Here is a 24,762-nt window from a genome sequence, read left to right as displayed (position 1 = left end):
ACTGCTCTCTACGAGATCATTTTTTTTATAGTGTTTCGTAGTTTCAAGCGCGCACACACGCATACGCACACACACCACACACAAATGTAAGGAGATGCTATGTAGGTGACATAAGAGCGCGTTAGTGGTAAAAATGGGATTAATTAAAATTATAGTATAAACATGCACGAAAGTATGTCCATTTAAACTAAAATCACTTTTCATTTCAAGTTCTTACAAAAATATAACGTTTCTGATATTTTCGGATTAATTTCAGAGGGTGCTAAAACCAAAAACCGGCCCTAGGGACTCTCCTCCTTTCTACTAGTATTGTTGCAAATATTGAGACATAATTGCAGTATTCCCAATTTCATCCAGATTTCGTCTTATAATGTTATAAATCTTTTCCTATCGAGAATCGCAGAGATCGAGAATCAGCGAAAATCAATATCCGAATTAGACTTCAAACTATTACTAATAATTAACCTGGTTAATTTAAGAATTGCAGAATCGCTTAAAGTAAAAAATTCTAATTACATGATCCATCGTCCTCGATCTAAAGTTCTGAGTCTCTTCTTCTTTGTGTATGCGAAATAATAAGAAATAAACAATTTCAATCTGTGTCAACAAAACAGATGTTAATACATCAAAATTTTCGAGGTTTAATTCTTGAATTTCCCACTTTACTTCCTAATGTAAAAGCATATTCGATAATCAATTTATGAAGGTGAAAATAAAGGCTTTGCCCTTTAAAATATCCCCAGAAAGATTGTTATAATTTTTTTTACAGTTTTAACAGTTCATAGATCGACAATTTTTGTGCAGAAATTTAGTGAGCTTTTACCCAGAGAGTACGCATGTCTAAAATCGGGACATCTTTAAGACATCTTTTAGACATCTTATGATATGTCTAATGCCCAATGCCCTGTCTAGACCAGAGGATGATCCTACTTGTGGCTTATCCTAGTGAGTAGTGTACACTACTACTAGGAGTACATTTCGTTTCACGCACGATGTGCATAATGCATCATTTATCCTTGTAGTTCACCGAATGTTAAACATGGATAAATGATGCATGCGTGAAACGGAATGCATTCTAAGATGAGCCACAAGTAGGATCATCCTCTGGTTTAGACAGGGCATAAAAGACGTCTTATATTCCGATTTTGGACATGTCTGCGTAATTTTGCTGTTGAATGTGAATACGATCGAGTTTGTTGAAGTTTTTTCGAATATTGCCTCGATCCTGGCAATTTTGCCTGGAATTTTTATTTTTAATTAAAATTACGATCCTCTTGGGTTTAATTTACTTCCAGAATGTTTATCGTATTCATATCCGCTTTATACGGATACTAATGCAGAAAGGCAACTGGCAACACCCAAAAAGGTCCGTCTCTCTGCATTTGTGACTTTGCGGTGCGTGACTCGCTATGTTTATGTGAGTTTATTCGTTTTTATATCACCCGATAGTATAGATGTAGATTTGCCGCGAGAGACACGCGCGAGGCCGGACGTGAAAAACGCGGCGTAAAAACGAAGCTAATCACGAAGGCAAAGAATTTCGCCTGTCGACAGGAGGCACGCGCGCGCACGTGTGTATGTGTGTATGAATCACACACGCGTATAAATAAATATTTAATGCCCAGGTGTTCTCTATTTTCCGTTACACACTCCGTTCCTTGGCCGTTTCCACCGCAAGCCGACGTTGAGAAATAGTAAAAGCAGGCCGGAAGAAGGAATTCCTAGAATGCAGGCCTTCTCCGACGACGTGAGATCAGCTCAGAGGTCTCGGCTCCTTCCCCTCCTTGCCGATTCTCGCTGTCAATGAAAATATTCCAGGCACAATCCACCTTATCCTGCTCAAGAGAAAGTCCAACAAAGATGCGATAAATATTAATATGCGTAGCTATTCGAGATGTTTATTACAGATGTCATTGATACATTATTACTTTTACAAAGAATTATTTATAATACGAAAACAATAAACTAGCTATAATATCAAAGCAAAAATAATGGATTATTTAAATGTCTGCCTCTTCGCATTTTCGTAAATATCGTTTATTGATGAGCGATCTGATAGTCAATCTTTAATATCACATCGTTACCTATACAGCATAAAATATTGGTACATGTTTTCAAAAAATATTTCTATAAAAATATTGCAGCAAAAAAGCTATTTATCATAATACAAAGATTTGTAAAAATCTTTCTGAGCGGTTTTAAAAATATTTTTTCTTCATGTTCTTCTGTCGAATTTTTCGACATTTTTCAAACAATTGATGACAAAATTTTGAACAACATTTTGAAAATATTACATTTGTTTTACAAATATTAAACATAGAAAAAAAGTATTTTTGAAGCTTGTATTTGTGTCAATAAACATTTCTTTCGAATATCTGTTTATTATAAACTTAGATGTAAAATTTGTTTATATATATATATATATATATATATATATATATATATATATAATTCCGGGGTTGGATTTAAAAAGACATAATATTCAAATGGCTCCGCAGATTAAAATTCAGTATGAACAATAGGGCAAGGAAAGCCGTAACAGGATGTTCGTGTTTTATTATTTTTTAATAGACAATTATTATTCCAACCATATAGTAAACTGCGCGCTGACAAATCGTCAGCCTTGAAACACAATTCTGGTTAAAGTAGTAAATCCCCCCCTCCAATTAAATCGTTACGATTTAATTTATGATATTAAGCATCTAAAAACTGTAAAGAAATTATGAGAAAAATATTAAAAAATAATAAAACGTGAACATCCTGTTACGGTTTTCCTTGCCCTATTCTTCATACTGAATTTTAATCCGCGGAGCCATTTGAATATTATTTATTTACGCGGGTATGATAATGCGTGTTCTTCATTTAATAATATAGGTACACAGAAAAAACGATATGGTTGCCACAGCCAGAAAATATTAACATTTAGCGCAGCCATATCTGTGGTTGTCACACCCACATTCATGGATCACTATACACCTAATATGGTTGGGACAACCATATAGAGAATTGATACCAGCGCTGGCGCGGTGGTGCGGCAACTATATAATATAGTTAAGATACCACATCAATGTGGGTGTGACAACCACCAGATATGGCTGCGCCAAATGTTACTATTTATTTGGCTGTGGCAACCATATCATTTTTTCCGTATTGCGATAAATATTATATTACCACATGCCTCAGTGGTCGAATTCGTACGACACCCTTCACGGAATAAAAGGAAGTTCCAGGTTCGAATTCTGGTTGAGGTAATATTTTTCGCAATAATTTCTTTACAGTTTTTAGATGCTTAGCATCATAAATTAAATCGTAACGATTTAATTGGGGGGGGGGGGGGATTTACTACTTCAACCAGAATTGTGTTTCAAGTCTGACCTCGAGTCTGACGATTTAATTGTCAGCGCGCAGTTTACTATGGTTGGAATAATAATTGTCTATTAAAAAATAATAAAACACGAACATTTTGTTACGGCTTTCCTTGCCCTATTCTTTATACTGAATGTATACTGAATTAAAAAAAAACAATTTATAATAAAGTTTAAGCAATTCTGCACGAAAAAAAATTATCTAATCTAGTCGTAAAATATGGATAATTAACATTTTTTGCAGTGAGAGCTATATATAACACGTCACAATTTTGAGATATTTTCAGTAAAAGTTGCAAAAATGGACTATTTTAGTGTCTTATGGCATATATTATAACTATAATACGATATATGACGTATCGGAGAAGTTTAATCGCAATCAGAATTAAGTTGTTAGGACTCTCTTTCTGGCCCTTAAAACGCTTTACCTTTAATATCCGCTATATTAACTCTGCCATTTTTAATTTATCAACTTTGACATCAGATTAGTTTTTGCAGCGACCTGAAAAACCTTTAAATTTAAATAACATTAATTAAAAAATACTTCATCGATCCTTATTAATAGCTATGTAAGTTGCAATTTTGACGCAATAGACTATCGTTCATCTGACATCAATACCTTTTTACTTTAAATGTCTCGAAATTGTGTGACATGATAGAGCAATTTGGCAAACGGGATCGTTTTCTGCGTCCAAATAACTATCGAATGCCGCAAGGTTCGTTCTTGTGCTTTTTTTTGTTGTAATTTAACAATAGTAGCAAAACCTTTTGTTCTCGGTGCAAAAAATGTTAGTTATCCATATTTTACGACTAGATTTTGTTTGTAGTATAGTAAATTATTTCAAACTTCCTAAAAAATATTTCCAAAGTATTTTAAATATATATCATTAGACTCGTGAAATGTCAATAAATTAATTAAAAGACGGCGATACAAGTCAAAGCGCGGTACGTGGTGCGCAAATAGAGAATTAATAGTTGCAGAAGTAACGAATTACAATGTATATATACATTGTTAATTTATTGACATTTCACGAGTCTAATGATATATTTGAATTTACGCAGGCTGAAACATGCGCTTGTTAAACTTATCAACGCGGTTATTGCGATAAATATTACCACATGCTTCGGTAGTCGAATTGGTACGACGCCCTTCACGGAATGAGGGAGGTTCCAGGTTCGAATCCTGGCTGAGGTAATATTTTTCGCAATAATTTCTTTACAGTTTTTTAAATAATTAAGTAAATCGTATAAATTTAATTCCGGGGAGGAAAGGGTAATAATGTTCCAACGATAGCTGTGTTTCAAGTCCGACAAATAATCGGCGCGCAGTTTATTAAGTTGGAATACATGTATATACGTATATACATTGTAATTCGTTACTTCTGTAACTATTAATTCTCTATTTGCGCACCACGTACCGCGCTTGACTCGTATCGCCGTCTTTTAATTAATTTATTAAAGTATTTTAAAAATATTTTGTGCTGTACAGATATAACAATCTAGAAAATTTTTACGGATGCATTAGTATTATTTTATAAAAAAAAATTATAATATCAAACCGAACGGAATTATTTGCTTCTTCGTATTTTCTTAAATCTCGCGATTTGACAGTTAATCTTACTTTAATATCTGCTAATCACATCGTTATAACAATTTGAAAAATTATTATGAAAGCATTATTATTATTATTATTATTATTTTGTAAAAAGACTATAATACTAAACCAAAGGGAATTATTGAAAGTCTAGACCTCTTCGTATTTTCTTAAATTTCGTTCATCGATAAGCAACTAAATGATCCATATTTTACTTTAATATCCGCTGATTATATCGTTGTTATTGTCATTTAGAAAATTAAGTTATAGGATTGGAGAAAATATCGAATAACAGAAATTAAGTAACGTGAAATTGTATCAGATAAGAGAATAATTTTAGTTCAAGTAATTGGACTTTGCTCGCGATAATGCGTTCGACAATTAGGAAATACCGTCGGGAAATTCCTATCTTGTGATCGTGCGTCCTCTTCGTATCTATTCGGTGGGCAGCTCCAAGTTCCAGACCTCTCGACCTCATCAATATCTTCACGACTTCTATAAGAAATCAATCGATCGGACTATCGTGTGGGATCAGTGGGAAGGCTCGCGGGAAAGAGCGAAACGGACGACCATCTTGGCTGTTTTATATGATTTTTATATATAATTTACTTGTGGATATATACTCTAAGGTGTTCGTCGCGATACAATAGTGAATCGTTATTACAACTGGTCTACGATTAGCGGCGGCAGCTTTCGTTTTCGTCTGGCACGGCAAAATATATAAATTTGTTTCATCTATCTACGTCCCTCTCGTCACCCTTTGCTCTCGTCACCTCTCCCCCTTCTCGTCCCTCGACTCGTCCCGGAGCGAATGCAATCGCGATGATCTTACGAGTAACTATTTAAAACAAGTATTACAAGTATCGTAGAAATACACATAGTCTATCGATAACACCCAACTGGCCTCCCGCGGCCCTAAGCGAGGTCCTTCGTCCTGACTCGACGTCGTCCTTGGTGCGGTTGCAAAAAGAAGCGCGAATCAGGCAGCTTTGTGCGACAATTAAGTACAATCGATCTGCCGATCCTCGCCAAGACCTACAAAGCGACGACGGATCTTCCAGGAGAAACTTACTGGAGAACACGCCACCGATATCAGCGAGTAGAAAATGCCAAAACTGCCCCGATTTGGAAGCTCACACAGTAATTAACAGAGCTTAATTCATTGAGATTTTATGGAATTAAAAATTAATCGCTGTAACACGGATATTTAATTGCGATCTTATCATTACGATGGCACAACGAGGTTCTCTTAACAATTTTAATTCCGATCGACTTTCTAAAAACTTTTCAAAGCGGACTCGTGCGCGTGCGTATGTGTAGTTTTTCCTATTATAATCGGATAGCGTACATCCATTGAGTTTAACCTGGAATACCCTGTATAATATTGTAGAACTGTTTGATCTTTTCGATTCTTTACGCTTTGCGCCTTGGCGACACGAAATATCTGAGACGTGAGAATCTAGTTTCCTGGTTTCTTCAAATCCCCTGTGCTCCTCTTGGGCCTTTGCAGCCTCGGGGTCTTTCAATCTCGTTCCAGATCCTCGGATTCTACGCTTAGAATGTTCAGATAGACCGGTTGCTAGAGTTCTCAGGCTTTTTCCAAATTCCGAGAGTATCCTGGCGATTCTATGCCTGATGATCGTGGTCAACAGCGCGAATCTTCAAGAGACGAGCAAGGACGTAATCCAGAAGGTGACATTGTCTTCCCAGTTTTTAGGGCGTGTCTCAGGGCATTCTCGCGTCTTTCAGACTTGTATCCTTGAATTCCCGTTGGCAATAAACGCGACTGTTTTCTTTCGATCATTCGATCACGCGTGTCACAGATGCGAACGGGAGATTGGGTAGTTGTATCTTGGCGAAAGAGCTAAACGCGCTCGAGCCGGCGAGCCTAATTAGAAAAATGCGTACAAAATAGGAATGTGGCGTACGCTCATTTCTCATCCCTACCGTCCATGAGATGAAGGAAACACAGCACGGTAAATAGAAAACATAATTGAGAAACTAATAGATAATATAATCGTCGAATGACAATTTTTACTGGCCTCCGCATCGTTTCGTAGATCTGTTCCTTTTTTTTATACTTCCAGTATACGATGTGAAACAAATATGTATATACGCATTCCATGGAGAAGAAGAAGAAGAAGAAGAAGAAGAAGAAGAAGAGGAAGAGGAAGAGGAAGAAACAATAAGTAGTAGGAAGCGTAACTAAAAAGAACAGATCTTTAATGAGATCGAATAATATAAATTACATGTCTTCAAACAATATGTCAAATTACTAAATCTGGTCATTAAGGAAACAAGATTGACTACTTTCGGAGTTTTTGAAATCCCGTCGAGAGTATTAATTAATAAATGAACACGTTACTCCTGAAAATCCTTTAAGTGCGTCTTCCCGAAAAGAATACCGTGTGCTTCATCTCGCGGTAACCAAAGGGACCGCTACAGCATTATAAAATGCTCGCTTCCTCGCTCGTCTTGGCACAGAAGTAACTTAATTAGCTTATCTTCTAAACATATCGACGTATGGGGCGGATCCCAGACGGCGCGAATGTAAACGTTTGTTCGTGTAAACGTCGACGGCACACCGATAAATTGCAACTGCATTTTGTGGGTATTTCCGAGCATTTATCAACGCTACTTTATCAGTAGCATGCTCCAAAGAGACATCATAACTTCAATCCGCGTAGTTTTATATTTATTCGATAACTTGCCGTAATTAAGAAATAAAGATATAATATTTCGAAGAAGACTACAATACAAATAATTTTAGAATGTCGCAGTTACAATGCTTTTCGTTTGCGTTATCGACATGATACCGCCCGAAATCGAAGCGATGCTGTAATTATACACTACTTGTTACCTAAGTAAGCACAAACTTGAAGGGGATATTCCTTAGCTTATTTTAAGAAGAAAAAGTCCTATAAACATGTATCCTAAACTGTTTCGTTTTCAAAATACAGCGTGTCAAAGTTGTGGAAAAAATAAATGAATAAAATTCGAAAATCTGGAAAACGGTTAAAGATATTTTATTCAAATTTGGTAGGCGTATATATGGTATTAAGAACCATTTTCTAGTACCGATAAAACATTTTTGGATCCATCAGAAGCGTGCATCTTTGACACCCTGTATTTTGAAAACGAAGCTGTTTAGGACACATATTTATAGGACCTTTTCTTCTTAAAATAAGCTAAGGAATATTTCCTTCAAGTTTGTGTACTTACTTAGGTAACATTCTGTATAAAAATTATTGTTTCAGAAGTAAAGTTTGGCACTTCGGCCACGGTAAAGAGGCCGTAAGCGATCTTGTTGCAAGATAAAAAAGGAAAAAATCGCACCGTCTCGAATCGCAGTGATCCAATCTAGACTTATCATTTATACAATGATCCGTTCTTATTGTAATCGATCTCCTGCGCCTGTCGCAAGGCGTGATTTACGTCTACATATACATGAATTAGGACATTTACGTTTTCTTCCGCTTTTTATTTACACACACACACACACACACACACACACACACACACACACACACACACACACACACACACACACACACACACACACACACACACGCACACGCACACACGCACACGCACACACACACGCGCGCGCATACATATATGTATATATATATTTTTATTTATATAATATATGGCCGCTGTTTTTGTGCGATATCATGTTCAGCCTCCCTCTGCGACAGGAGATAATATTCGATATTACCTATTAATGTAATACAAAGTACAATTATTTCAATAATTTTTTTCCTTACAAGCTAATTTTCCTTGATTTATTTACGATTGATCCATTAGAAATTTTTTAGTTTATTGTTAATTTGTGCATTAATACCTCGATATTTCTGTAAAGAATTTCAAGACAATGATAGAACAAAGATACCCAAGACACTTTGTATATTACATATCAAATAAAATTATAATTTTACGACCCGTTTTTTAAGATAAACGGATAATTCAAAAATACGCATTCCAATTACATACTTGCAATATCAAGATCATAATTTAAGAACACTAGAGTGATCAATTGAACTCATTGTATTCGGCGAGAGTATATTGCTATCGTTTTTCTATTTCAAAAACACGAACTGAGACGTTCTATTGTTATAGTTGCATGACATTGATATGACGAATACCCTCGAATTCTGTCCAGTCATAAACTAACGTATGTGTAATCGCGATCAGCGGAGGGTGACGAACATGATGCTTTCTTATGCAGAAAGATACATAAGCTTAAACGGAACTAACTCGCGACAAGGAAAGTACGAAAGTTACGTTCTCCAAAAAATTATGCTATATGGGTTTCTTTTTGTACAGTTGTTATCGTGAAGTAAATGGCGATCGCGGTTGAATGCTGATGAGCGTGATAAGATGATTGTGTATTCTCTCTTCTTCTCCTTTCCTCTTTGATGCCGGATAGCAAATAACGCGAAAAAGCGCAGGCGGACGCCTCTCATCGTAAGAAAACGTTCTCGTTCTTTTTTCTATCTGTAGCTTCGCACGAATCAAGTGTCGCGAACAACAAACGAAATGCAGGCCACTCATGTGAATCTCGACATGGTCCAGGACGATGCATATCGACGAGGATATCGCAGCTAAGTCGCTACTAATCAATCTTACGTTCAAGATCCTCTAATCAGAGAGTTTTTGTACTAGAAACTAGGATGTGTACACACATGGATTCTCGGTTCTGTAGATTAATGGATCAACAGCGCGGAGTGATCTCAGAGAGCGGATTATCACGAATCCTGCATGTTTCAGAGCGTCTTAGCTCTTCGCTTCCATAGATCTTCAAACCCACGGATTTTGAGATCTTAAGCGAATATTCTTCCGATTAACGTTCAAGTATGTGATGAGATCGTCGGTTCTTTCACGGAATCGAGATCGCACGTGAATCAAACCTGTTGTTGATCGAAACTACCTAATTCGTGTTTGTTGTCGATATGTCATCAGTAAACAGCGTGGCTGAAAGTGCGATAGCCACGCCGGAGTCGTTCCTGCCTGCCCTATTTCTCGCTGTCTGTTTTTCTTGCCGATCGATGCAATTAGAAGAGACCCTTCTTCTTGTTCTTCTTATCTTTACCATCGACAGCCCTGAAAGAAGAATTTTCATATCAAGATTATTGTCTGTGTCGCGCGAATCTTAGTTGCACACCGATCGATGCTTTCTGATAATCAGCATATGCATGACACGGTATGTTCGGTGAAGAGAGAGGACGAAAGCGGAAGTGATCTTGATGAAGTCTGCAGCAATAAACTTTGAACTTTCGCCTTCGACTATCTCCTTTTGTGATATCAAAAAGTTAAATTCAATTAAAATAATTTAGAATTTTAAATCAATATGGTAATGTTATTGATGTATGCATTACAATTATATCAATTTTTATCAAATATTTTCGCGTTTTTTTTACAATTACAAGAGAAATTTATGTTATTATGGACATTAAAGTGTTTCAAAATAATGCGATTATAATACAATATATGCAATACAAGACGTGTTTAAAAAAAAAAGACCGAACTTTTTAAATAGCGCACCAAGCAGCATAGAGAGTGCACTGCGGCTATGGAGGACACCTAGCGACCTAGCAGCAGGTTTCATTGTCACTTTGTCACTAATCCAACGAACAGCTTGTGCACGAGATCAGTTCAGCGGGTCTAGCTTGACGACTAATATTAATTTATAGAGGAACGAGGCAAATGGCAGTTTGTTGTCAAAACCTGCTGCTAGCTGCTAGGTGTCCTCCATAGCCGCAGTGTTACTCTCTGTGCCAGTTGGTGCGCTATTTAAAAAATTCGGTTTTTTTTAAACACGCCTTGTACATACTATATATATATATATATATATATATATATATATATATATATATATATAATACATTTCTGTTTGTATTGCACCAAAAGAAAATTCATTATTCTTTACTCTTTACATCTACTTTAGATGTCGCGGGAAAAATGTCAGTTTATTTAACTTACATTGCGCTGCATGTCCTAGAAAAATACAATAAGTCCAGATCTGAAAACGTCGACAGTTTCAACGAAAAATGCCTGAGACGAGACACGACTCGTCATGTACCGTTATGCAAAATTGTTATGCTTATTGTTATCGGCCGTAATGCAAAATAAATATCTTGCGAATAAAAAATCTATTCATGCGAAAACCATGCTCGAACCCATCCTCTGCTCGCGATCAGGGAGCGACATGCTAATCTCACGTGTGTCCAGAAATCAAGTCCCGCGTTTCCGCTTCCGTGCTTCGTTGCCTCCGACTTTTGTTTAACCCTCCCCGCGGCAGATATTAACGTTCGTCTTTCCGCGAATACAAAGATACGAAGTCGTACGTGCCTCGTGATATTTGCACATTTTATGTAAAACTACGGATACATATGCACACCGAGAGCACGTTAACAACACATCGTCACTTTAATAAAAATCTTTCAAAGGAGGGACAAAAACGCGAGTATAATTTAAAAGAATCCATACAGCTAAATCTGTCGAAAGCAGATCTTGCCAAGTATCTGCTACAAATTTTGTCGGCAGAAAGACTACAGATTTGATACAGATTCTGATATATCACATGATGTCGGCAGAACGCCAACAGAAGTGTAACAAAATCTGTTAATATAACCAGACAGTAAATTGGCAGCAGAAATCGAGCAGATTCTGCTGGAACCGTTCAGGCTCTGCGTGGTTTCTGCTGCTAATTTGCTCACATTGTCTGTCAGTAGGCTCTGTCTGCGCGATTTCTGCTGCCAATCTGCTGTTTGATTATGTTAGCAGACTGCTGGCAGAACATAAACTGAATGCGGACGCAGTTGATGTCAATCTGCTGACATGTCTGATCAAATCTGTTACCAATCTGCCGACAGACTGCTATCATTTTACTTACTGGGAAAGTTTTGCTTGAAAATCCGTTTGCACATTGTTTATTTACTTGCGCTGCTCAATTTGTCGTGTGTGAAACATCTACTTTCTTATTAAAAAGTTAACTACCTATACAAAAAGTCGGGTTTAAAATGATGATATGCAATATGAAACGGTAAAAACATTATGCGCATTTGGCAGATTATGGTACATAATAAAAGGCGATGAGGGAAAATTGGGCATTCATTCTTCGCGGATTTTCGCGCTTTAAGAACGCATTTATACATTTATTTTCTCCCTCAAATCCCCACCGCGAGAATTTCTCTCTCTCTCTCTCTCTCTCTCTCTCTCTCTCTCTCTCGCAGTTACAATTTTCCCTTGTTGCGTCGCAAACATTCCGATAAATTAAATAATCGCAAGAGGACTGAAAACGGTTAGTAACTAGTTTTAGGTAAGCATTGCGTTTATTTGCGATAGGTAAAAAAAAGATTATCAATTACGAGAAATTAACAATATACAATTTGCGTGTGATTATTAGTAATAGGCGGTTACATCCTCTACCAAGCTGTCTCCGCTTCCTCTCTTTGGGGTCGAGCCTCCACGTCGAGAAACACAACGTTAGATAGTTGTGCGAGCGATCTAAATTACGAGCATGTACTTTTGAGCAATCGTTATTCGCAGAGTGATGAACGAACGATGATGTAAGAGTAAATCGAACGGATGAGACCGACAGCTTGCTTAGAGTTTACAATCGACTTGAAACTTGACGAATCGCGCGAGTTTATGAACCGTTTGTGTCAACCCTTTATCGCACGTCTTCTCTCGCGACCGGGACATTTTTTTCAGCGATTGTCATTCTAGACGTTTATGCGTATGTAAAAATAACACATTTGGATTAGCAGTCAGGAGTTTCACTTGTAATTTTCATATGTTTTCCCGCGCTTTCGACTGACAGATCAACTTACCTTTGCCACGCCACGCGAAAATCGGATATACCAAGGAACGATAAAGCCGTGTCTTTGCGAACATCAACGCTCGAGGACATACAAACAAATAGCGGCACTAACAATGATCGGAAACGAACGTGACGCGTCACACTGTCAGCGAGGAGAAAAGGAGGGTTGATTATCACGACGCGGTAAAGGGTTAAAGTGTGCATGTTTGTGTGCGCGCACGCGCGATGCGTATTGCTATGTAAAACGTGTTGGATGAGTACAAAAAACGATGCTCCTGTTTGAGGACGAGTGATACATAATTTTGCGCCTTCTTACGTACAATCTCAAGGTTTATCAAAGTCTCAAAGTGCCAAAAATACGTTGCTAAATATACATATACATATACATTGCTAATATATATATATATATATATATATATATATATATATATATATATATATATATATATATATATACAGGGTGAATTTTAATGGATGTCCCATTCACAATTGTCATCTGCCAATTTGTCTCAATTTTCTTTCTATATATATAAAAAAATTTTCCATTTTGTAACGAAGACGTAAAGTTTAACAATTATTCTATATAAGTGAAGTGCTCTTTATCAAAAAAAGGATGCTCGATGAAGTATTGATGGTAAAAGGATGGGACATCCATTAAAATTCACCCTGTATATATATATATATATATATATATATATATATATATATATATATATATATATATATATATTGTGTATATATATATATATATATATATATATATATATATTGTATATATATATATATATATATATATATATATATATATATATATATATATATACAGGGTGTATCATTTTAAGTGATTTAGCTGAATATCTCTTAAAGTAAAAGAGATTGGAAAAATTGTTTCAGACAAAAGTTGTTTGGTTCGAAGGGGGACATAAGGTGGTGTCATTGGTTTGACCATGAATGGTCGTTTAAAGCTCACGTGAACGACACCTTTAATTTCTTAAATGGAAACCCATATTTTCCAATACATATTCTTGTAGCTAATCTCGAGAGCTTTTCAAAACACTATAATAAAGTATTTTTTCGTTAAGAACTTTTGGAATTGTAAGGCTTGAAAGTTCTAGTATTTTGACATAAAATACAAAATATCTTGTAAAACAGTTTTCGGTAATGTTACCTTAATACTTTTATGCGCAAAATAATGAGACAAATCAATTGGTATGAAAAAAAGACATAGTTGCTTTTAAGAAAAAGTATGCAGATGCGTGTTGCAAATTACATATTTTTTCTTAAAGAAACTATGTCTTTTTTTCATATCAATTGATTCGTCTCATTATTCTGTGCATAAAAGTTTTAAGGTAACATTACCGAAAAATTAATGTTTTACAAGATATTTTGTATTTTATGTCAAAATACTAGAACTTTCAAGCCTTATAATTCCAAAAGTTCTTAAGGAAAAAATACTTTATTATAGTGTTTTGAAAAGCTCTCGGGATTAGCTACAAGAATATATATTGAAAAATAAGGGTTTCCATTTAAGAAATTAAAGGTGTCGTTCACGTGAGCTTTAAACGACCATCCATGGTCAAACCAATGACACCACCTTATGTCCCCCTTTGAACCAAACAACTTTTGTCTGAAACAATTTTTCCAATCTCTTTTACTTTAAGAGATATTCAGCTGAATCACTTAAAATAATACCCCCTGAATATATATGTATATACCTTATAAGTTGTGTGCGTATCGCCCAGACCACGATTTACTGAAAGTTCGCATTTGTGTACGCGATGCGGTGACGAAAGTAAGTAAGATTTCGCGAATAAAATATACGTGTAACGAGTCGCGCTTGAGACGTACATCGTGTAACACGAGACGCGTAATGACACAACGAAGGAATCTAGATTCGAGAACGAGGTGTCCGGGAAAACGAGAAAACCAGCTGGGATGAGCGTCGTGTAAGAAATTTAGGACAGAATTTATTTTGGCAACGAAACTTTCTTAACTTTCCAAGCCAAGACTCTCAATTTTAATCTCCGACGACAAGCTTCTTTCGACTTGCGCCAATTCCTGCTCTTTCAATTAATTTACTGTTAATCAAATGTTGCCAGGTATCGATTTCAACTTTTATCAAAGCAAGATTCGCATCATAATTTGAAATTTTAGCATGTTTCTAGAAACATGCTAAGACCTTCCTTAAAGCTTAATTTGGCAAATACATACTAAATAGCCGCTCGATTACAGAGATACTCGCTAATTAGATATTCGCACAACGTAAGAAACTGACTTTAACTTCGTCCAAGAATGCAACTGCTTGCCGTGCGATTTCCATGTTTTCCAAGACATTCCAAACCTACTTTTCTCGGCTTTAATTAGCGTTAAATGTACGTTGAAGTTGTACGCAATGTCTTCCAACAAGGGTCGTCGACATAATAATTAATTCGAATCGATAACGATTATTATTCCATTAATTAATGCGCGAATGAGACGCGACAGCGAGTGAAGTAAACGCGATACGATCGAATATAAAATAGCGGAAAGATTTACTGCATCGCGCTTGTAAACACACGTCTCATGTCGTACGATGGCTGTATGACGGGCTCATGGACTGTTAGAAACATACAATCGCTTTGGATTACGATAGGTCTCGAATGGGTTAAAGAGCGCACGCACACGCGCCTCAGGGCGAGTAAGTGCAGCTTATACCCTGTAATATACAGGGTATATTTACAATTTTTAGATCCATTTAACGCAAAAGTTCGAAATTGATTGAGAAAGACCATAAATAAAAAAAAATTGATTCAATCACTAAGCTTAAAAATAAAAAATTATATATCTGGAACATAAAAGAATTAATTCGATGTCTCTGTTAAAAATTTGCAGTCTTGAAAAGATGAAGGTAAACTGGTAACAAATCAAAGATAATAATATTCAAAAGAAAGGGATTTTTTATTTCTGTCTTTAATCACTGCTGAAGTAACGTCGACGAATCGTTCAGATAGGCAACACTTACTCTTCTCGAGGATGATAAGATTTTTCTCAACCCTTATTCAGGCGATCGATGTCGCGTGTGTATAGCGAAAACAAAAGACTTCAATTTTACTATTTTGATTTGAGCCACCGACTAATCTAAATTATTTTGATTTTCACTCTTGTTGATCTAAGAGAAGTTTCGAGTGATCCTGTCGCTGTTCAAAAGAGAGGACAATCTCGACTGGATAAGGGTTGATAAGGGTCGAGCGCGAGGAGTTTGCGCGGTGATCTCGGAACGGGTCTCGCAAGCGAGCGAGAGCGGTCTAGGAGACGGTCTCTATTAAGGGTGCTCAGGATGCTGTATGACAAGCTGTATCTGTGCGGGGCTGTCTTGAGGTGATTTGAAACTGGTGTGACGGCGAAGGAGGCTGCTTATCCCTCGGGGCCCCCTCAACGTACCCCCGCCGCCTCCAGATCCCTCGGAGGACATCGATCCCGTCCTAGATCAGGAGGATACCCCGATACGGTATACACACAAGAGAGACAAACAAATCGGACTTTTTTGGCGAACGTATATCCGGTAGCAAGCTACGTACATCCGGATGTAAAAAATATGCGCGGAATTAAGCCTATATGACCCGCGCGATTAGCAACGGGACATTGAATGGTCCTCTGGAGAACGCCGCTGACGTTCTTTGTGCGACGAGTTTTCTGTTCCTTTCTGATTCCGCGGGAACGGTGCAGCAACGTCAGCGGCGATTTAGTGCTGAATGTGCTCATCGGATCTCGACCCAATTATTTAATTTAAAGAAAGATATTTCTCGGACGCCTTTCGACGTCTTTTAAACAACAATCGCGTTGCTTGGATTCAAAGAAAAAACGTTTAATATCTATCTAATATTGCACATTTAATAATAATCCAATATCTTACTATAAGTTAAAATTACAGGAAATAGCCTCATTCAGCGCTAAATGCATGAAAATTATGCGAGTAAAAGTCATAATATATACATGTGCGGTTAATATCGCGTGAATATAAATTGTAAAATAAAATTCATTCGGCGACGATAATCTTAGGGTCGAATCGATAACGATCGATTATTATTCCATTATTAGTGCAAGCTTCGTGAAAGTGATTGGGATGTGAAGGGTCATAAATATCAAGCGTGAATGGAATGTATTGCAGTGCGACAACTATTAAATTGCACATCAAAATCTAGACACTATTAGCGACTACGAAATAGCAAGAACGAAGTCTATATTGTACATACAATGTGTACTTACTATCGTATCTTTCTTTTACCTATGAATTTTTCTTCGAGAACTTTTTGATAAGAATATTGCGATATTTTACAAAAAACATTTTTTTAATTGAAGTTATTAAAGCATTTGAAGTTATATAAAGCGTTAAGTATCGTAGATTTGTTTTACAATTTCAATTCATCGAGCTTTGTTTAATGATATTAAATAGCTTCCGTAATGAGATCTCGCTATAACTTCGTTACGGCAAATTCGACTTCATTTTTGATAAACGATTCCGCAGCCGGAAGAAGATACGGTGGCAGAACATAGTGTACAAGAAAGCTATCAAGCTGCGTCAGACTCTAATTGCGCTGTATGCTTTTTGCGTCAATCAAACCGGTTATCTAAACTCCGAGAACCATACTAAATCACCAGCGGCTAAGCATCAAGCGATATATATGTATAACTTCGTTGATCGTTCGTATTAGCGATAAAAAAATCAGAATAAAGCTGAATATAAAGACATTTCCAACAAAAAATTTCGTGCGAGAAACAACGATATACCTTCCTTGATATTATGGAGAAATAAACGTGTAAGAGTGCAAAAAACACAACAACTTTTCTCGTATTCGTCGGTATAGGCTACTTACTCTTTCGAATTCGCTTCTAAGCTGCGTCTACGTAATTCTTCAATACTGTGGCCGGTCTGTTGCTCCCAGGCAGTTTTCTCCACCTCAAACGCTCGTCTCTTTTCCTCGAGTTCGCGCACTTGCTGCTCCAACGAGCGTCGCATTTGTTCGTGCCTTCTCTGTAACTATTTTCCGAATTTCCCGTATATTAGTGTTACTCGATATTAGTGTTACTCGAACAATTACGTTTCGCCAAATAATGCATAATAACAAACACCACTAGAGATAGGACAAAAATTCGCGCCAGTTGGGAATAATTTCGTATTGGAGCAAACGAGAACATTGATCAAATAAAATTATCTTCTAAAATTCTAAATTAGTTTTTAATTAATTAAATGATAATAGTCGTACAATTTGAGCGAATTTTCACTAATCTTGACTTATATAATCCTAGGATAAAAAAAAGTAATATCGGTGGTATGTTTCACTTACATCCGCCTCGGAATCCTTCAACTTTTGCTTCTTCTCGCGAACTTTCATCTCGAAAACTTGCTCCATCTCCGTTTCCATTTTCTTCATCTTGTTATCGTGCTCACGCTTCTCCTCTTCCAGCTGCGCCAACGGGTTCCTAAAAAGATTCAAGTAGATTCAAACGAAAATGTATGAACTAATGAAATACTGGATACCGTACCGTCGGAATACGGAATACGGATATAGAATAACGTGTGTGACATTTAGGAGCGTTCGGCACATAGCTAATTGTTAATGAGCGCTACTACTATACTTAATCTCACATGAAAAATCTCGTTAGCTCTTTGCAGTACCGGAATTTCATCCTTTAAATTCTGGTGAGATAAACTTTCGGTCCTTTAAAAGAGACTATAAAAACTTTAATTAACTACACAATTAATTTACTACAATTGTATTAATATAGAAATAATTTTTATATATGAGCGAATTATTGAATAATGATTACATGTGATGCTGCAAAGAGATAACAGTAGGTAAATCATATTAACCGACGTGGCATCATCATGGAAAAGTCACACGTCCGGTATGACGAGGCTACGAATATTCCGAGAAATAGAGACACATATTTTCTATAAATGTATTCTTTACCGTGAGAGATAAAAAATAACAATAGAATAACTATTCTCGGTAATAGCGCGATAGAATAGACAATCCATCGGCGATAAGCTTGTAAGTGTTTTGGGATTGTAATCAGTTAAGGGCTAAATGCTGGAGCCTGGATTTGCGTCGAATTGATGTCACGCAAATTACAGATAATATTTGGTTCATTATTGTATCATGGTAATTAAAACAATGCTCCAAATACATGAGATCCGATTACATTCCGGAGGTTTGTTACAAAATTCATGCAGCGCATATCATTACTACATATATAGAAATATATAATTTTATATATTTATATTGCGTTCAGCGTTTATTAAATAGTATGAGAATATTCTATGTATCACCGATTCATCATTAACAATATTAATTCTTTCTTATATTTTTATTGCGATACAAATTAGGGAAGATTACCATAGTGAAATATTCAAAGCCACAATATATTTACAGGTGTTATAAAAGATATTGTAAAAGTAGCTAAATATGCTTCCTCGTTATGTAAGGGGACTACTTGTTACATGTTGTGTTATAAATACTAATGCAAAAATAAACGCACATAAATATAAGGGTGTCAAGCAAACCTAAATAGTGTTACGTTCAATGTGGAAAATCTAATGTACTAGTTGCTCTCTTTTTAAATAACATACAATAATTTGTATCAAGTATTACTTCGGAGAGCTCACTGGACGTATCAAATGTAAGCGCTAGATCGATCTCTCGCAATATATAAATCAGATGCATTTTAATTTTATATTTATAGAATGCATTACAGTCATTACACAAATACAGAGTTGAGAGAAAATGCACGGCTCTTATATGTATAAGTTATAAACTGAAATAATTGAATTACTATTCCAATTTAATTATTTATCCTGATATGAAAATCAATTAAAATTACGGTCAGCGGATTTAGAGCGTACGATGTCTGTTTCATTAATTTTCTTTAATATTCTTTTATTACATTTTTTTGCTTTTAATCTTATGATGTACTCAGCGCAGTGAGTCCTCCTAGATTGGAAGATCACGGGAAAAGTCTCGAAACTCGACAAGGCTTGTGCACACAAAACCATAATATATCCTTTTGAGCCTTATTAAAGGACTTACCACACCGTCATGAAACTGTTCATCACTCCTGGAGGGCACAAACTGACCAATAAGAAATTCACCATTAAAATTCGCACGGGCGACACGCTGTCGAAGGGTTGGTTGGTTCGTTGGTCCCTTCCGCTCCCTCGGCAGCGTTCTCGTGTCTAATCTACGGATATAGATCTCGCTCGCGATCGAGATACGCTAAGATAGTTCAAACGCGAGAGTCACTGGGGACTTCAATAGTTTGCATGCACAACCTTTCTCTGAATTCTCTTCAGGACGATAAGAAAAAATGGAAAGACAGAAATATACCGTGTGATACAAGCATGTTTCGAACGGTTACACGCAATCGACTCGCAAAAATCACAGCGTCGTATTATTGGTAATACTGAAGCTCGAGATAAACGATCATCTCATCACGCATACACAGTCGAGTGCTTCGCCGAGATACACACTGCGTGCTCAAATCAAACTCAACGAAACAACTTTGCTTATGTTTCGAATAGAAAAAGTGAGCGTCGTAACAGCGAGCGAGCCCTACTAAAGGAGATAAGTAGTCGTCCCCGTCGTCTTTATCACGTCCGGCAATAACATTAATATTTCGCCACTTAGGGACAGGTGAATTAATAAATTAGACCGCATTACGCCGATATGAGACTAAACGGCTGTCATAGACACTTGTTTTTGGGGCTGTAGTTTTTATCACTTGACTCTAGCAACGATTGATCAGATTCACTCTAGATATTTACATGAATAATTAGCACATTTTATTTTTTTTCTTCATTTAACTATATGACGCTCGATTTATCTATTTCGACAGAGAACAAGACACATCTACTTTTCGACAAAACTATTCTAATACAGTAATCAAACGAATAATGAGAAATCCCATGAATTGTTACTTACTTATTTGAGGCCTTTGTTGGTTTGCCGTCTACGCCTAGACCGGCCAAGGTGCGACACCTGAAGTTCTCGTAGTGCACGTTATTCGTCACGTCCTTCAAATCCTGCACGTGCGTTCTTACTACCATGTTTCGGAGCGCAATGAAGTCGCAATGTTCTAGATTCTCAACTTCGCACGGAAATGAAATAGAAACAAATGATAAAAAAACGATATATACAGTTTATACATATAAAGAAAGAATATACCGATCATATTTCTAAGATTCGAATGACCCTTAGATGTTTATTTATCTATTTAATTTTATTTTCTACATACTATTTATTTTATATTAATATAGATAGTGTAAGAGCGCGCAAAGAAACTCTTAAACTAGATATAACAGAAGTGAAATAAAGTGTAGTTAAACGTTTAAATGGAAAATTTGAAGATATAAAAACTAGCTGGACGAGCTATTCTGTAGTTATCTAAATGATTATTTTTATCCAGCAATATAAATTATCGTCCAATTATTTCGATTCAAAAATATGTATGTACCTTCTGCAATTCCCCATGGATATTTTCTTCCTCGCACTTTCTTCCCATCGTGTTCGACGACTGTATTCGCTCCCACGACTGCGAATGGCACTCTGTCCCTTAATAATTTATGGAATTTGTTGTCCTCTTCCTCTTCGACCTCCGGAAACTCGTAGATTTTTATTTTGTGTTGCGCAATCTCATTCAAGATCTGGAAAGTGAGACAATAATTAATTAATAATTTACAAAGAAAAATACATAAAAAGAAGTTTAGACTTATTGGACTGCTTTTAAATATATTTTATTTACAGATTTATCTATTAAATTAAGAAAGTCTTAAAGATTTTTACAATAACTTCTGATTGTGATGTATTACTTTTATATCTCCTATACTTTTCAGACAAACGAGATTTTTTTTTTTTTTTAATTATAATGTATTGTAAATGAATTATACCTGTTTCTTGAAGTGTGCGCACTCATCCGGCGTCATGGTGTCTGCCTTAGCAATAACAGGTATAATATTAACTTTGTCGTGGAGACGCTGCATGAACTCCACATCAAGTGGCTTCAATCCGTGACCAGAGGGCGCGACGAAGTAGAGACAGCAATGCACTCGACTGTCTGGGATCTGCCGTCTCGTCACGCGGGATTCCGCGTTGAGAAACTCCTCATATTTCGACTCGATGTAGTCGATTACTGGCATCCAACTGGACAAAAATAGATGATGTTAAGTAAGCTGTCCAAAGACGGATGGATTTGATGGAATTTAATCGCGAGCTTTTTTTATCGCTTTGTCAGTGGATGTAGTACCAGTTGCTGTTGTCCACAGCGTCACCGAAACCAGGGGTATCAACGACCGTGAGAGTAAGATTGACGCCATTCTCCTTCAGTAACACTTTGCTAGTTTCCACGGCAACTGTCTTCTTTATCCTGAGACTAGGTCCGGGATATTCGGCACTGTATATGTCCGCCAGGAACATGGAATTAATCAAGGTGGATTTTCCGAGACCCGATTCCCCTATAAAAAATTTAAAAGACTCTTTAGCACGCTTTGATAGATATATGTAATCTTGGGATAATTTAATCTGTGCGAGATTTTTTAAATTAAAAAAATTGAATAAGAGATGACGCAAATTATATATAATTACAGCGTAGCAAAATACATATCTTAATGACTCACATAATGTGATTAAACATTTACAGAAATGTACACTCTATAGTTCTAATTATAGAAATATTCTAAAAGATATTTATTAATTAATCGTGCAATATTAAAAAATTTTAAATATATCAATTAAGATATATATATCAATTGAAATAAATCAATTGAAATATATTAACTAAAATATATCAATTAATTTCTTTCAAAAAATATATCCTTCTGCAAGGATATTGTTTCATAAATATTTTCTGTAAGTTAATGCATCTAAAAGTTGCAATCTTCAAGAACAACTTCAAGAACTTCCTAGTTATTAAACGTCATCGAGACAACGATCATTAATCTCAGTCCAAGTATTTACAATGGACATTTTTAACAATAAGATGTCCCACGGGGATCTAATGGATCCGCGGTCAAATAAATTCGGTAACGGTGACCGAAATGAAATGAGATGAAACGAATGCCATGACCTCTTAATGCGCAAACCTTGAACCAGGCGAAGTGCCGCGCCTACACCTTCAGCCAAGGATAAGCTCTTGAATTGCTCTATTTACGGAGAAATGGCTCCGCTTGCTGGCTAATAATAGCCCCTGCACGTAGCAGACCACGGTTTCAAATTTCTCCAGACCCAATGACACTCTTTCACACCCGCGTGCATGCGCTTTGTTCAAGATCGACTGTTTAGTCAGCACTTTTGTCACTGCCTCCTTCTCGAATTCCCGGCCGATTCTTAAAATGTTTTCCGTGTCATTATTGCATATAATATATTTTCAGGCACACACTAATTTTATTTCATAAAAGCCTCTTTATCATTTGTCATAAGAAATATAGATAACTGGACAAATACGTCATATTCTCATGTTAACGGCCTTCAATTACACCGCTCTACCCGTTGAGGAAATCGGAGCCAAGTGATAAATTTAAGAGCGGCAGAGAGAAGGAAACACAGGCTGCAATTAACGATTTATGGCTTTTTTCAATCGGCGAAGTCGCAAAGTCGCTACGCGATGCCTTATTACCGCAAATTGACCACTGATAATTTGCAATAAATAACGACGAGATCGACGTAGAGGAAGGATTCGACAGGAGGATTCGTCGACGAAGGTCGGAATTGAGTGTGTTCCGCGGACGAGCATGTGCGTGAGAACCGCTGAACCTCGGCGACAACCTTGATCTGACGAACGAGGAGAGAACTAAACGAGAGAGACAGAGAAAAACTCGCACGTGCTCGGCAGATGGGAGGTTGCATCGCGAGATGATATTCCCGAAATGGGAATACCGCTGCAACTACCGAAGAAACGGATTCCTTTGTCCTTTTTCAGGTCTAGCTCTAGCTCTCGCGAGACAGATGGCCGTTGTTCTTCCGTTGCCGCATAATAGACATTTTAATGCCCAGCTCCCGTGAAGTGGGATCGCGTTTCCCGCCGCGAACAGAGATTCGACCTCGATAGTACTCCGCAGTGCTTCCACGGCCACCGCGATTATGTCTTATCGATCCATTCGAACAAACGTTGCTTTAAAAAAAATTCTCGTGTACGCGTTTGCATATTTTACAAAGCATAAATATCGGTTGATTCATTACTCTCGAGAGTAATAATTCCCGGTTACAATTAAACCACAAATTATCAAATCCATATTAATACAACTATGTCATTAATAACTTGTAGGTACAATTCGTGTCAAAATGATTTAATCGTGCGAACAACTTATCGGAATTTTTATTACGAACTATCACTGACCTACGACCATGAGGGTGAATTCAAAGCCCTTCTTTACGGCCTTCCTATAGACCTGGTTGGGGAGATTCGCGAAGCCGACGTAGCCGTCGAGCTCCTTGGGTTTGGTGGGCGGAGTGGGTCGCGCATGGTGCAGCAGACTAGTCTCCTTGTTGCTGTCTTCTTTGGAGGAGATCGCGGTACGTGCCGATTCGCGCCTGTTGCTGTCCTCCGAGGCGTCGTTCGGGATTGTCGTTGCTGCGGCCGGCAGCCGCGATTTTGCGTTGAGCCCAGTCAGGGCCCCGCTCGAATATACCGGCGCCGTGTTCGGAGACGTGAGGCTGCTGCTAGCTGTCGTGGCGTTCGCCACCGACGACAAATTGTTCACCTGAGAGCCGGGGATTTGTGTCGGCGGCTGCGGTGGCGGCACCGACGGCACTGACGGCGATGAGATTATCCCCGTGCTGTCGCCCTTGAAGAATAACTCACGTTTCGTTTGGATCTGCGAAGAATAAGAGAATAATCGATATTTCCTTATTGCATTTATCGGGCGCTTGGATTCCTCGAGAATCTGAATGGCATTAGCTGTTAGCTATTAACTCTTTCAGTACGGAGAGTGACTATAGTCACTGTCC

At 37.1% G+C, this 24,762-nt stretch overlaps 1 protein-coding gene across 15 annotated transcripts in view; it reads right to left on the bottom strand.

Annotated features, from left to right (window-relative positions):
- Positions 1-5,533: 5,533 nt before the first annotated feature.
- Pnut (septin 7-like protein pnut) overlaps positions 5,534-24,762 on the bottom strand; it is a 79,357-nt gene continuing 60,128 nt past the window's right edge. For 12 of the 15 annotated variants that reach the window (XM_071793494.1, XM_071793495.1, XM_071793496.1 and 9 more), the window contains 9 exons: positions 24,152-24,629; positions 22,064-22,271; positions 21,708-21,960; positions 21,275-21,464; positions 20,743-20,908; positions 19,852-19,893; positions 18,109-18,244; positions 17,638-17,801; positions 15,703-16,245 (listed from right to left, as the gene is read on the bottom strand). In XM_071793494.1, coding sequence (XP_071649595.1) covers positions 16,086-16,245; positions 17,638-17,801; positions 18,109-18,244; positions 19,852-19,893; positions 20,743-20,908; positions 21,275-21,464; positions 21,708-21,960; positions 22,064-22,271; positions 24,152-24,629 — 1,797 coding nt within the window. In that variant the 3' untranslated portion in view covers positions 15,703-16,085. Of the gene's footprint in view, positions 10,063-15,702; positions 16,246-17,637; positions 17,802-18,108; positions 18,245-19,851; positions 19,894-20,742; positions 20,909-21,274; positions 21,465-21,707; positions 21,961-22,063; positions 22,272-24,151; positions 24,630-24,762 lie in introns of those variants that run through there. The other 3 variants (XM_071793490.1, XM_071793493.1, XM_071793489.1) reach the window with 3 other exon arrangements.

Source organism: Temnothorax longispinosus, chromosome 11 (assembly GCF_030848805.1).
Source record: "Temnothorax longispinosus isolate EJ_2023e chromosome 11, Tlon_JGU_v1, whole genome shotgun sequence".
Classification (NCBI taxonomy): domain Eukaryota; kingdom Metazoa; phylum Arthropoda; class Insecta; order Hymenoptera; family Formicidae; genus Temnothorax; species Temnothorax longispinosus.
This window is presented reverse-complemented; position numbering and strand designations above follow the sequence as displayed.